General features: G+C 45.9%; 1 protein-coding gene across 2 annotated transcripts; it reads right to left on the minus strand.

Moving 5' to 3' along the window:
- Positions 1-2,553: 2,553 nt before the first annotated feature.
- Higd1a (HIG1 hypoxia inducible domain family member 1A) lies at positions 2,554-12,303 on the minus strand. Of its 2 annotated transcripts, none has more exons than XM_021171926.2 (4): positions 11,861-12,303; positions 6,804-6,918; positions 4,191-4,325; positions 2,554-3,694 (listed from the first exon to the last, which is right to left on the minus strand). In XM_021171926.2, exons 2-4 carry the CDS (start codon positions 6,898-6,900, stop codon positions 3,639-3,641), a joined length of 288 nt encoding a protein of 95 aa, XP_021027585.1. In that variant the 5' UTR covers positions 6,901-6,918; positions 11,861-12,303; the 3' UTR covers positions 2,554-3,638. The 2 variants fall into 2 exon arrangements, with proteins under 2 accessions (XP_021027585.1, XP_021027584.1); XM_021171925.2 differs by having other exon boundaries at positions 6,804-6,922; positions 11,861-12,300.
- Positions 12,304-14,833: the final 2,530 nt, after the last annotated feature.

Raw genomic sequence — 14,833 nt, forward strand, 5'->3', positions numbered from 1 at the left:
TATGCTTACTAGTATTAGACATCCTTTGTAGAGTGAACAGTTTGTGTGTGGGCCTCTTCAGCCTCTTCCTCACTAGCTCCTGGGAGAAGAAACAGGCCTAGGTAAAAAGTGGAGGGAACAGGGAGAGGAGGGGACAGATGTGAGACAAGCTGACAGGGCTTGGTGATCGGTCCATTAGATAAGAGGCAGGAAAGACTCCTGTAAGATTCAGAGCAAGAGGAGGTAGAAGGTGGTGTTGCTGACAGAAAAGCAAACCAGGGAGGTGGACTGCAGCCTCTGCTAAAGGCGGAGCCCGACAATGGCCTCAGCTTGACCCAGGTAACTCTCCTCTTTTGTCTCTGCCCAGTGCAAGTGGCTAAGGGAAAGCAAATTTCTTGAGCCAGGAACTGGCACACGCTGGTTCTTCCTGAACGTACCCAGGTAAAGCCATCACTGGTCACGTGCATTGTATCTAATGGCCTGGGTTTCAACAGGGCGGAGTACATAGGTACTGGCAGCTCTGCTGCTTGACACACGGCAGCCTTCACTTCAGGATCATTCCGCTTTATTTTGGCCTTGCAGCTGCGAGGGAATGGGCTGAGGAATTACACAGGGATGGAACCTTAACTGTGAATCCTAGGGACTCTGGACATCTGTGGGACAGGAGGCATGGTTTCCATGAGCACCATGATCAGGGAGCTTGTAAATGTAGTCATACCCAACTCTGGACACTAGATGTCACCGTTGCTCAGACACAGCATCCCCAGTTGTTCCAGAACCCCCAGGAAGGACCCAAACCTGCAAGGGCGATCAGGTCTCCTAACAAGTGGGTGAGGGTTCTGCTTGTAAGTTGTGCACATCCGTCGCAGTCTTTAAGTCTCTCAATCTCACTCACACTGCCTACCGCAACATAACACTGCGTAACAGTTGTACACAACACCCCGAGGAACCCCCACAGGAAAAGGAAGTCCACACATGCTCACCACTGACACAAAAACAAACAAACAATTTCAGATCTGTGGTCGGACGAACTCCATGGGTGTGGAACCCACGGACAAAGGACCAGCTGGAACTTCATAAACGCAAAAAAACCAAACCAAGCCCAACATTCACTCTAATGAAGTCAGCAGGCATTAGCTGAACAGGGAACTAATGCCAAGTGCTTTGGGTGAAAGGGACTTGGGATACACTGACAGGTAACTGGGCAAGAAAGGCCTGACACAGTCACCCCACACTCCATTATACCCAACATTAGGATGAGAGTTCCCTGAGAAGCCAAAGTAGATTGCTTTTGCCTTGGGGAGCCTCCCGATCCCAACCCTGGGCTTGGAAGCCCAGCCAGCTGCTCCTGCTGCTTGCTTCTATTGGCAGCCACCATGTTCTGCCGCAATCACTTAGTGCCAGCCTGCTGGGACTTCACCCCTATACTCAGTACAGGCATAAAGCAGCAGCCATGCACTGGATTACGGAAGCGTGACATGCCAGGCTAGGTCCCTTGGACTTTCTTTCTCTAATCCTGGACAGTGTCTCTACCTTAGATGAGGAAGTCACAGCTCTCTGGCTCAGAGTGGCAGAACCATGAGTATTGGCACTTAGTAACATATTCTCAAAATGCAGAACACTGTTAAAGCAAGAAGCCAAAATTTGGAAAGCTTTCTCAAACTTTTCCAGCAGCAGCTAGACAGGAGCGCAGTAGCATGGCTAGTCCACACTCTCGTGTCATGGCTGGGAAGACGGAAAACTCTGACTGGATCAGGCTTTACAGTTCGTGATTAGGACCATGAGAGTTGCAGCCTCTTGCTTAACTGTATGAAATACCATCTATCACTACTGCCACTCCAATGTCACAAAGGCCACCACAGCAAGTGCCTAACATCTGCTGGCCCCTGTCATGCTATCATGGACTCTTCTAAAGTTCCAGTTTACACGGGAACAGTGAAAAACAAAGCCCTATCTATGGTCAGTCCTGTAGGCAGCGCGGCACAGCACCTGGAATGCAGGCCCTGTGACCCGAGCCCTGGAATGTGCAGGTCTGTGGCGTGGGCACTATCTCCTAGATCATTAGTTTAATGACACTGTATGTTCAAGTTCTTAAAGGGCCAGCACCATGACTCAGCAGGAAAAGGTGCTTGCTACACAGACTATGAACCTGCTGATACCCAGGATCCATGGTGGGAGAAAACTGACTCCTCAAAATTGTCCCGTGACTGCTGCACACAAACAAATGAGAGATAAAAGGAGGGAGCTGGAAAGACGGCTCAATGGTTGAGAGCAAGAAGTGCTCTTGCAGAGAACCCAAATTCATTTCCCAGTACAACGGCCTATAATTCCAGCTCCAGGGATACTCCATGCCTTCAGCCTCATGGGCACTTGCACTCATATGCTCATAACCAAATAATTGAAAGTCATACTCTCTCAGAGCAGGGTGGGGCACACAGTAAGTACCCAACAGATGGCAGCACTCAGTTCTAGCTGTAGATGGCCTCTAACAGTCTACTACCACAGGGATTCTGTTTTCTAATCTTTGTGCTGGAAGGATTTACTTTTTCAAAACTGAAATAAAAACAAGACATCTGATATGTTCAGACGTATTTTAATAACAATACATACGACACCTTGTCTCTATGGAATGTGAGTTTGGGTTGGACATGGATTTCAAAGTGCACTTAACATTCTGTATATTCAAGTTTGTGTGTAATGTCTCGACACACCAGCCCACCCACCGTTGACCTCTCACTTTTGATACCTGAATAGACTCGGCTCTTACGAAGTAGACACACTGCCTGCACTAGGCCATGCATTTCCTTTATCCTTGTATTACAACATACAGTACCTACTGCTGCCAGGGTTCAACTCCGTGGTACAGCACTTGCTTGGCCTATGTGAGACCCTGCATGTAATGCCCAGTACCACAAAAAAGAAACAAAAACCTCTATTTAAAGATGTTTAAGAATTATCCTACTACCAAGCAGCAAAAATAGAACTTTGCAATTATAAAAGAGCTTAACCAGAACCCACAACCAGTTTATAATAAACCAGATTTTAATAAACACTGCCTCTCTGCAGCTCTTAACAGCTTTCCAGGTTGCTGTACGTGCATGCACACACACACACACACTCTCTCTCTCTCTCTCTCTCTCTCTCTCTTCCTCCCTCCCTCCTACTTAGTTATAGGGGATTTATAAACTAGTTATATTTTGTGGACTCTTTGGAAAGTGTTTTCAGAAGCCAACAAACCTTAAAGCCTGAAGATCTGAAGTCAGTCCACAAGCAGACAAAATAAACGAACCAGGGCAAACAGGATTCTTTCCTGATACCCTCCCAAAGCATGGCCTAGTCTGCCCATACTGTGTGTGTATCTGCATTGTCAGCTGCCCTTCTTACAATGACTTTCATCACAAGGGTGTGAGGAAAACACTGTGCCCAACTACTTTTAGGTGACAGATTTCTTCTGTGTTACCTTAACACCCTGAGTGACCTAGTTAGTGAATCAGTCACTAACAATTTGGTCACCAGGCAAATCAAGCTGACAAGAAAGTAAACCAATATTCAATACTGTGTTTTGTCTAAACCCACATGTTATTTATTGTAGATACAAACACGTAACCTCAATATGAGACGTCTAACTAAAGTAAGCACTTCCCATGGCACCAGCTCTTCTAAGGCTTAGGCTTAGGATTGGCCCAGAATTCCTGATACATGGAGTAGCCCATACCTAAAGAAAAAGAGAGCAGCATTAGAACATCTCCTCCAACATTCAGAAAACACGCGCAGTCTACAGGACCGGGCCAGTGTGAGCAGCTCACCGTGTCACACTGTTTAATGAACAATCACTACTTACCAGGAAATCTTAAAAACACCCACTACATTGTACAAGATCAAGTCAATAAACTGTGATGCCAGTAAAAGCACGCACATTTTAGGATCCTTTCTACCCTCCCAAACTCAATTCCGTCATATCCTTCTCAGAAAACTGTTACTATTAACCTGTGCTCAGAATCTGAGCAATGAAATTGAAGACTTACAGAATAAGGATTTCCCATCATAGGAGGCAAAGCTTTTTCACTGCTCTAACTAATTATTCTTTCATAAGAAAATGAATCAAAGGTATTTTCAAACTGTTTTAAGGTCAGCAGAAAGTATTTACTCTGCTTTGTAAGGAAAAGCATCAATGAGAAACAGAAATTGAAGAAATGTCCTGATGAACCTACCAAGAGTCATGGCCCCCACAACAAAGCCCTGGGCTGCTACACGCATGTGGATCAAGTGAATGGACATCTTTGTATTTCCTCTGCTCTTCAGCTTGTACAACCCATAGGCAACAATCGCTGCAAAGCCCGCCATTCCTGCAACACAAAGAATTGTGACTGTGTTGGCTGCATGGGAGAGGAGCCAAGACGACATGAGCGTTAGCCAATGTACCTTCTGCTATTTTTGTAAGGATACTTTATCAGATCATTCATTAAGTAACACATGAACTAAATTTTCAATCATTTTTGCTTCACAAGCCAAGTCTAAAATTCACAGTGAACAGTAAGCTGGCCTTGAACTGCACTTGGCTCTGCCTCTTACGCACTGGGTCTTATGTATCCCAGGCTGGCCTCAAATCTGCAATGAGCAGTAGATGAGCTTGACTCCCTAATTCTCCTGCCCCTACCTTCCCAGTGCTGGGTTACAGCATGTGCCACAGTGCTCAGCTAACGATTACTTCTGAACAAATGTGCGTTTATGGAGTAAGTAGACAGATTTAAGAATGCCAGGGTCAGTGAGTTGTCTCAGCAGGTAAACCTGCTGTCAAGCTGGACAACGAGCCCAATTCCTGGAATCCAACTTTTTTTTTTTTTTCTTTTAAAGCTAGACGTGGTAAGTATCTGTAATCCCAGCAGCACTCCTATGGGCAGCTGAAAGGTGGAGACAGGAGGCCATAGGCCAGCTTAGCTGTGGTATATAGTGAAGAGAAAGGAAGAGAGAGCTGCCTCAACACAGTGGAAGGAGAGAACCAACTCCTGACGGTCATCCTCAGACCTCCACATGAGCGCTGTGGCACATGCACATAGCACACATAGACAATAATAAAGAAACGACATATTAATTTTAAAACAGACCATATGGTCTCTCAAACGTTTAGGAAATTTTGACAAAATATAATCACACATTAGGCCACAATGAACATTGAATTTCAGAAAGGCTAATAATACCTAGACTGCATAACCTAAAACTAAAATTAGCAGTCAATATACAATAGGCAATACATACACACTAAAGAGGCTAAGCTTGTAATTGAGCTTGGATGTTAAAACTGAGAAAGGAGATTAGGAAATAACTGAGTTAGCACTGAAAAGGAAGAAACAAAGGACAGCAGGACTACTCTTGAGTAAATACAATTTGTCAGACCCAAACCAGAAAGCTGTAGGAGAACCGAGAAAATGGAAAGCCAGCTAGACTTTCCCCTGGTGTTTTCTGCTGCACCAATGAAGTCATTTCCTACTTGGGTTCAGTGTGAATGGGACTCTCTGGAGCATTGGTTCTTAACCCTCCTAATGCTGCCATCCTTTAATATAGTCCTCATGTTATGGTGACCCCCAATCATAAAAATCATATTTGTTGCTACTTAATAACCATAATTTTGCTACTGTTATGAATTGTAATGTGAATGTATGTTTTCCCATGGTCTTAGGTGACCCCTGTGAAAGGGTCAAAACTCACAGGTTGAGAAGCACTGCTAAAAAGAGTCAAGTGAAGGAGTCAGAACTGTGGCATTGCCCACACTCGTGGGAATGTCCTGTGGTCATGTCTGTGAGACACTGCTTTGACTGACAGTGGGAAGGCCCAGTCCACTGTGGGTGGTGCCATTCCTTTTTGGGCAGGTGGCCCTGGGCTGGACATGGGCCTGGGGGTGAGGCAGCAGGTTGTATCCATCTATATGGATCAACTCCTTCAGGTTCCAGCCCTGACTTCAGTGACAGACTGTCACCTGGACGTATAAGACAAATGACCTTTTCTCTTCCTTTTGATGCTCTTGATAATGGATTTTATCACAACAACTGTCAAGTAACACGGACAGCAGTCCTTGTCCTAACTGGTCTAGTCGCTTCTCACTAGACTGTCTTGTATTCCCTGTGCAGAGAATTACATTGCCCATAGACCAACAGAGTTTCTTCCTAAAGTATGCACACAGCTCCTGCCCTGCCTTTGCAGTGTCAGTCTCTCCAGGCAACAACAGCAGAGTTCCCATAAATCCGTGGTCAATCCCCAACTTTACAGGGAATGTTTCTACTGCTTTAATACTAATTATAATTCCTATATGCTTTAAGTGAATGAACCGTTCCAATTTGCTGACTTTAGAATTTCCATTGTTGATCATATTGCTGTTTCCTGGGATGTAGGGCCTTCATGGTCGCTGCATGCCTCTGAATCTGGCAACCTGTGTCTCCAGTGTTGCCGCCCATCACTGGTGGAAGAATGCAGTGTCCTCTGGGAAGCACCTGTAAGCTTGTGCTTGTCTCTCCTGATTTCATCCGAGATGTCTTTGCTGACTTTCACCTCTACCCTTTCAATGCTAGAAACCTTAACAGGGTTTTTCTGTCTTGAGTCCTGTTAAGTCAGGTGGTCCGGAGATCCCCACGAAGCATGGGGCCCTGAAATAACAGCCAAAAATCTGAATACACACAGAACTTTTGTGATGAAATTTATATATTGATCTTACCATATTTCAACAAAATGAGAAAAAAGGTATTTCAGGATCTACTCAATATACAAATTTATCATGCACCCATAGCTCCAAGCTCGCAGCAGGCTGCACATCAGAGCATCAGCCAACTTACCAATCGGGACAAACGGTGTCTCCTTAGCTTTCCGAATAAACTTAGACCCNTGACCTTCATCGTATGAAGAGAGAGAAAGGTCTGTGTTGGTTGACATTGTGATTTCTTGAAGAGTCTTCCTGAAAGAGAATTTTTTTTTGAGGTTGTGTAGTTAAAAGCACCTAGAATGTTATTCAATACTGAATGAACTACTATGTGTAGTGAGAAATTTGGTTTCTTTAAAAACAGAAATAGAGATATGGTTTCGTTTTAATCTCAGGAGTGAGATGTGGGGCTGCTTCCGACGTCTGCAGCAGCTGACTATGATTTGCCTCGTGCTCTAGCAGAGGCATGAGTTTGCAGCTGTAGGTAGTTTCTGTGATTATGTGACATTTGGAATTCTGGGAACTTTTTAGAGGGTATATAAGGCTAGGGTCCCAGGAGGTGGTGTGGTTTGTCAAGTAGTCACATGCAAAGAAATGAGAAGAAATCAGATCTCCTGACAGCGAAGATCAAACTTGTCCCCAAGGAACTTGACACCTCTAGTCAGCAGGAAGTAGTCTAATGATAATGTCACACTTCCCCACCCCCCTCACTTTTTTCTCTATTTAGTGCTAGGGGGTTGAAAAGGTAGGAGAAAGAAGCCACAAAGTAGACAAAGTCCGGCTACAACTATGCCTAGTTTCCATGGTATCTGTTATCTGTGAACTTGAAAAATACTTTTAGAATTGAACTTTCACAATTAAAGAGAATTGTATATATTTATTCTTCCATCACTTTGCCTTTTCTCTCATGTAACAATTTTTCTTTTAACATACTGGGAAAATAGCAATATTCTTTTAAAAGAATGTGTAGATGTCTGTCTGTGTATCTGCTTGCAAATGCCTGAGGAGGCCAGAAGGCGCTGATCCCTGAACCTGGACAAGATTGAAATAGCTACTTACAGGCATGCTTCCATGTTCCACTGCATAGCTTTTGGGGTTTTCTTTTTTGTTTTGAGATGGGGTCTCTTTACATAGCCCTGGCTGCCCTGGAACTCAATATATAGACCAGGCTAGCGTTGAATTCAGAGATCTGCCTGCCTCTGCCTCATGGGAGATGGAATCAAAGGCGTACACCACCATCTGCTGGTTTCTTTCTTTCTTTCTTTCCTTCCTTCCTTCCTTCCTTCCTTCCTTCCTTCCTTCCTTCCTTCCTGCTTTCTTTCTATCTGAGGTTATCAGTGTTAGCATCAGTACAAACAAAGCAAAGTAAGCCCTTCAGGGCTGTCCTATTTGACCTCTACTCTGCTTTTTTTCTGCCCCACCTTCTTTCGCACACCTTCCTACTGTTCCCCCAGCCTCCTCTTTATAGTGGCACTCCTCCTTTTAAGTGGCACTCAGACAAGGCTAAGATGAGCAAATGGTTATCTGAGTAAAGGAGCAGAAGAATTCATTCCGCCATCACAGAGAGCAAGGGTTCTCTCCCTACAAACACTAACCTCATGCAAGTTCATCAAGGTGCAGGAGTGACAAACCCATGTCATCTTTACTGTGTGTCTCCTGTCGAGACACTGCCTGTAATCCTGACCCACAGATTAAATAAAGGAGGCAAACACAGCATACAGTACATGAATCTCCAAGTGGTGACAACTGCTATCCACTCATTAGCATGCAATCCTGGACTCTTCATATGCCGCAAAGCCCTCAAAGAAAAGCCAACTCTAATGGGGCAATGTTTAGTTTGAAAAGTGAGCTCACCTCTCCAAGCCGTACACTCCCTAAGGAGTCAATACTGTCCTTAACAGAGAAGAAGACTAGCTAGCTAGAATATTCAGATTAGAACTAAGACTTTCCTTTTTCTTTCCTCTTTTTAGTACTCCAATACTTCCTAACACAGTACATCTTACTAAGCTTTGTACATACAAGGCTTGGTAAGCTCAAGGTTCAGGGTGTGATTACATTTACAAAATAAAACAAATACTGACTAGGTGCGGTGCACACAGCTGTAAAACCAGTGCTCAGAGTCTGAAGAAGGATCTTGAGTTCCAGCCCAGCTCAAAGCATTTACAGAGCCGAGTGCTCTGTTGCGACAGCTCCCCTTTGCCTCTCTACTTCAATTTTCCCCAGTTAACTCTTGGTTTTGCAGGTCTGTGCCTGACTTGGCCTCCTCTGGGAGGTCCTCTTTGGTTACGCCCTCCTACAGAACACTGACAAACACCTGTGTGAGTTCCTGAAGCTGGGGTGCAGGACCTGCCCCCTTGCATACATCCCCACGGCCTGCACATAGTGAGTAGAGTACTTTCAGAGTTTGATCAGGCAGTGTGATAACACCAAGCTGCACACACCTATGCCCATTTCCTTTTATTGTTCTTACACAGCATCTATGAAAATGAGAAAATATCCTGAGTGGGTCTTGATTCCTTGAAGCTACAAGTGACAAAAATTATCAGACTACAACCTACTTTAAAAACATCCCTTTGTGGTTGGGGAGGGTAATACACATCTTTAATCCCAGCACTCAAGAGGTAGAGGCAGATGGATCTCTGTGTTCCAGGACAGCCGGAGCTACATAATAGAGGGACTCTATCTCGAAAATATAAAACAAAACAAATCTCCCTTTGTGTTCATGCCTCCTGAACTCATCATGAGAGAGGCACCTCTATTGTGCTGGGGACACAGCTCAGTGACAGAGCACTTGCCGAGCTTGCTTGAGGTCACAGGTTAGATCCCCAGCATTATCAACAAACACACCACAAATAAGGGAACAAACCACGGCTGGTATCTTTTCCCCATTTCCTAGGTGGATATGTGTATTGTCCAGTGGGTTCATGGAGCAAAAGGGGGAGGGGGAGAGAGAGAGAACCATCTCTTTACTGTATATAAAAGAACAGAAGACACCCATCCCTTCCCTTCATCACCAGTGCGTGATTCAGATTATCAAGCTGGAATGGGTGGGGCATTTGACCTCACTTTCAGAATGTTGATAATTTCATAATGCGGTTAAGAATTGGGGCGCATCATGCAGCCATTATTTCTTTTAGGAGACTAATGATAGCCAGAGTGGTGATATGTGCCTATAATTTCAGCCCTCAAGAGGGAAGAGGATCAGGAGTGCAAAGCTAGTCTAGGCTGCAAAGCAACACCCTGTCTCAAGACAACAACAAAAATAATGAAATCAAATTTACAAAAGTCGTCCATCAGGCATGACAGGGCAGATGTCGGGCAGGAAGCTGAAGATGAGTCTGAAGCGCAAAGAAAGGCACATGGATAGAACTGTAATTACATGACCCAGCAGATAAGGCATTTACTCCAATGCAAAAAAGGTACAAATTTGTACCAATTATATATGCATTTGGCTACCAGAAAGGGCTACAAAAAGATGGGGAAACTGAAAAGAGTGTGCTGTGGTGGAAATTGCATGTAATGTCAGTATCAGACTACAGGAAGCAGGAGATCTCAAGTTTGAAGCTGGCCTGGGCTACACAGCAAAACCATGCTGTGGAGGAAGAGGAGGAGGAAGAAGAAGAAGAGGAGATGGTAGAGGTGGTAGTGGTGGTAGTATTCATGAAATATAGCCACTTAGGTGAGAAGGAAAGGACGTGCTTTAAAACTCACGGTCAATAAGATCAAAATCATAACTTGAGTGTAATAAATTAAGTAAGAGATGATGATCAATATCCTTATTTTACAGGTGGATAAATGGGTTTGAAGGGTCATGTGGATTGTTCCACACCAGGAATGTATTTCTGGAACGTAGGATTACAATCTGACTCCCCACATACAGTCCACAGTTTTGTTTGACAATTTATTTATTGTTAAATGAACATTTTTATGTTACAGGTGCAAATCTGAACTGAAAATGTAAAAATTCATACTGTCTTTGAACTGTAAAAACTGTGTACATTACACCTATAGTTAAATGGGCTATTCTCTCTTCAGTTAAATTATCTAACAATTTCAATTCCAATCTAAAAAGATTTTTTTCCACTAGATTTTTTTTTATTATCTCACTCACCCAACGACTGACCTATATCTGTCAGAAAGTAGAACATATTTTTATTTTCAAGTCAGCAATAACCAGATATTCAAACTTAGTTTGCTGAGCACATTATTCTGTAAGGCCAGGTATAACTACTGACACACTTTTCCAAAGGCATGGCAACCTAGAAGAGGTAAATAAAATGGTTGGGCATCAGGTGATATAACAGCTGAAGACTCTTCCCAGCATGTCCCTTTGGTCCTAAGAACTATTACCTAAAACAGTAAGTTTTAAATTCTGATTTTGCCTAAGTTACCTGTCAGCTTGTGCAAAATGGCTGCTTTGAGATTGTGATTCAAAGGGCTAGGGGCACAACATGAAGATTTGTATCTTAAGAAGCCCTTTCAAGTTATACGGTGCAGAGAAGACCTCCTGGCACACTCCAGGAGCACCGAGAACCTTTTGAACCTGTCAAGAATTTGCATCCAAACTGTCAAGCTGCAGGGGGCCTCAGTAGTCCCGGAAGCAGATTCCCGGGGTAGGGATCACACTCTCAAAGGGATGACTGCTTTCCACCCCAGGAATAAACGAGGGAAGCAGATAACAGAACCGAGTCACCCGGACGGCTGGCACACCTGAACCTGAGTCGTGCTTTTGTGATCTCTGCACCCCGTTCTCCTGTCAGGGGCATTCGCATTCCGCCACAGCCTTCCCTCCTCCATCCGGTGACACAGGGTCACGTAAGGTCTGCGCAAACCCCGGGTGGCGCCCGGGGAAGGCCAGGCCGAGGTGCCCGAGCGCTGCGCCCTGCCCTCACCTCCCACCTTCTTGTGACCTTGTCTGGACTCCGAGGCCCGTGCGATCGCGCTCCCGCTCCCTCTCCCTCTCCCTCTCCTCCCACTGCTCCCGGGGTCCCCGAAGCTGGCACCAGCCCGGTCTGCCATCGTTGCCTCCTCCGCGACTCTCGTTCCCTCGGCCACGATCCGCTCCAGAAGCTCCGGCCTCCTTCCTCCGGCTCCACATGCACTGGCCGACGGGGGGACCCCGAGTCCTCCGCCCACCCGAGGGACCCCCGGCCCCGCAGCCCTAGCCTCCCTCCCGGCTCCCGCTTCACTCACCGAGATGGGGTGTCGCTTCCAGTCCTGCCGGCTTCTGGCCCCCACCCGAGTACAAGAACACCGGCCTCGCCTGCTGCGGCCACTGCTCGCCCCAGCCAATCAGAAGCCAGTAGCCGGCGAGCCCCGGCCAGAGACTCCCTTTACGTGCGAGGGGGCGGTGGGCGTGGTCACTCGCAGCNCGGCGCCCATTGGCTGGGGCGCCGGCTCGGTTTGTGGCGGCGCGCGCTGTTCGTGTCAGACGTGAGGCCTGGGCGGCAGTGTTGGCGCGGTGCCGCCTGGCGGCCGTTGCCTCCCAGCCCCGATTGCCTCCAGGTTCTCGCGACCCGTTCGCCGGGCTCCGCGAACGCCACGCACGCAGGCAAGACCGGCTTAGGTGAGCCGAGCGGCCCGCCCGAGCGGGAGCATGCGCCGTCGGGGCGCCTTTGGGTCCCTCCCGGGAGCTGGTGGTGGCCGGAGACCAGTGACCTCACACATGCCTGGGGAGGAGTCTGAGGGGCAGGCAGCTTCCGGGGCGGGGTTTCGCGTGGGCTCCGGGGATGGCAGACACCGACAGCCCCACTATGGGACGTGTCTGTCCAAGACTCTCAGCGTAGCAGAACATGGTGGCGTCTGAGAAACGTAGGCTACTGGTAGGTACTCAACGTTGAGTGTCTTCAGGGAGAGGAACAATTGTCTCCTCACCCCGAATAGAGCACCAACCATGGACAAGAGAAAGGATTCGTCTTGTCTACCCTGCCCACCCCTTGCCCCGCCAGAGGCAGCTCTGCAGAGGGCTTCTTCCCCCTTTGTGCACCGATTATATAAACTGGCAAGAGGAACCACGGTGAATAGGCTAACTTTCTAACTTACCCATACCTCAATGTTTCTTTTCTTTGTAAACTAATTTTATTACATTCACGTGTGTAAGCATTTACTGAGGTCAGAGGACAACCTTCACCAGTCACCTCCTAATGTCTGGATCCTGGGGCTAGAACTCTGATTGTGGGATTTGGTGGCCTTTACCCAGTGACCATCTTGTTGGGCCCTCAATACGTTTCTTGAATTTCCTGAAGGTTGGTGTAGTCTTATGAGCCAACTTCCAATAACTACATAACAGGTGTCATGACTGAATATTAAAATTTTGTATTACCATTTTATTTATTGTGGGGAGGGGCACATGTGCTATGGCAATGTGTGGAGATCAGAGGACAGCATTGTCTCCTTTGCCCACAGGTTCCATGGATCAAACACAGGTTAAAAATTATTTGAGTTAAGTCATATGTAGGAAACATTCCATGTTATACATGATAAAACTCCATGCCTTGTGGCTGGATAGTTGTCCCAGTGATTTAAAGGCACTTGTTACTCTTCTTACAAGAGGATCCAGGTTCAGTTCCTGACACTCAACGTGTGGTTCCCAACCATCCCAACTCAGTGGAACTCAAACCCTCTTTTGACTGCTTCAGGCACCAGGCATGTATATATGATGCACATACATGTATACATGCAGGGCAAGATACACATATTTTTAAAATAAAACTTTTATGGTGGTACACACCTTTAATCCTAGTATTTAGGAGGGAGGCAGGTGGATCTCAGAGTTCAAGTCCTTCCTTATCTACAGTGCAAGTTCCAGAACAGCCAGGACTACACAGAGAAGCCCTGTCTCAAAGAGCAAAAAGGAAATAAAGCTTTCCATACCTTGGATATGTGGCAGCTTTGTGTCTTTGAAAGTATGTTCTTTGTATGGGTGTGCTGAACACAGCTTTGCTGAGCAGGAGTCAGTGGTGGTAAACGAAGAAAGACCTGACTAGAGAAAGCATGTTCCATAGGAGATCGGCAGTGCCCTGCTCTGAGTTTCTGCTGAGGCTGACTGAGCCTTGCCTGGAGTAACTCTGTTTTATACACCAACACTTTGTTCAATTTCTAAGATCTCTTGCTAAGGCAGGATGCTTACCTGGGTAAGTAGATAACCACCAGATGTTGGACACACAGCTTATCACAAAGAACATCCAACTGTGCTGCACAGGCCACAAGACATGGATGTATATACACCAATGAAAAAGCACCGTCTTATGAAGTCATCAGATTAAATCAGAACACTTGGACATACCAAAACCATATCAGAGAAACTAGGCCCACAAGCTTAGCAAACACACTAGACCAAAGAATGATGGAACTTCCTCACCTGAGTCATAGGACAAGAGGTAGTGCTGGGCGTGGTGACACTTACAGCCCCAGAACTTGGTAGTCTGAAGAGAATTGCAAGTTTGAAGCCAGCAAGGCTGTGTGGTAAAACTAAAACAGGAGGACCTTGCTCTGGCATCTGGCCTGTCATTGAATCACTCTGTATGTTTTCCACTGTATGGACTCCTGATTCTGTTCCAGGAGCTTCAGCTGAGCACATCGCCCTGCCTGATTTGCCCACTAGACTATATAGATGTCTAGAATGCTGTACCTTAAGCCAGCTGTGCACCTAGGCAGCCTAGTGCTCTGAATAGCTTATTGATGATTCCTTGATGCCTAGCCGTCTGTAGTGATACTACACACATGCTAACTCTCTGCCTTACCCTGTAATAGGGTCTCTGAAACCCATGATGGTCACAGCCTTCTCTTAGTAGTTCTAGAATCTATATAATTTTGTGTGGCATGAAACGTGGAATCTGAGAGTAATATTAGTAACTAAGATTGGAATGGAGGGCAGTGAGAGATGGCTCAGTGGTTAGGAGCACTGGCTGTTCTTCCAGAGGACCAGGGTTCAAATCCTAGAATGCACGTGGCAGCTCACAACTGTTTGTAACTACTTCTAGAGGATCCCACACTCTCACACAGATATACATGCAGGCAAACACCAGTGCACATTAAATAAAAATAAAAAGAATTAGAATGGAATAAAAGGAAATGACTGTTTGGTGGTCATGTTCCCAAATGAAGTCAAGACTACTTGGTGCTTGAAGCTTATGAAATGGACATAGCTTATGGATTTATTGTTAT

Source organism: Mus caroli, chromosome 9 (genome assembly GCF_900094665.2).
Source record: "Mus caroli chromosome 9, CAROLI_EIJ_v1.1, whole genome shotgun sequence".
Classification (NCBI taxonomy): domain Eukaryota; kingdom Metazoa; phylum Chordata; class Mammalia; order Rodentia; family Muridae; genus Mus; species Mus caroli.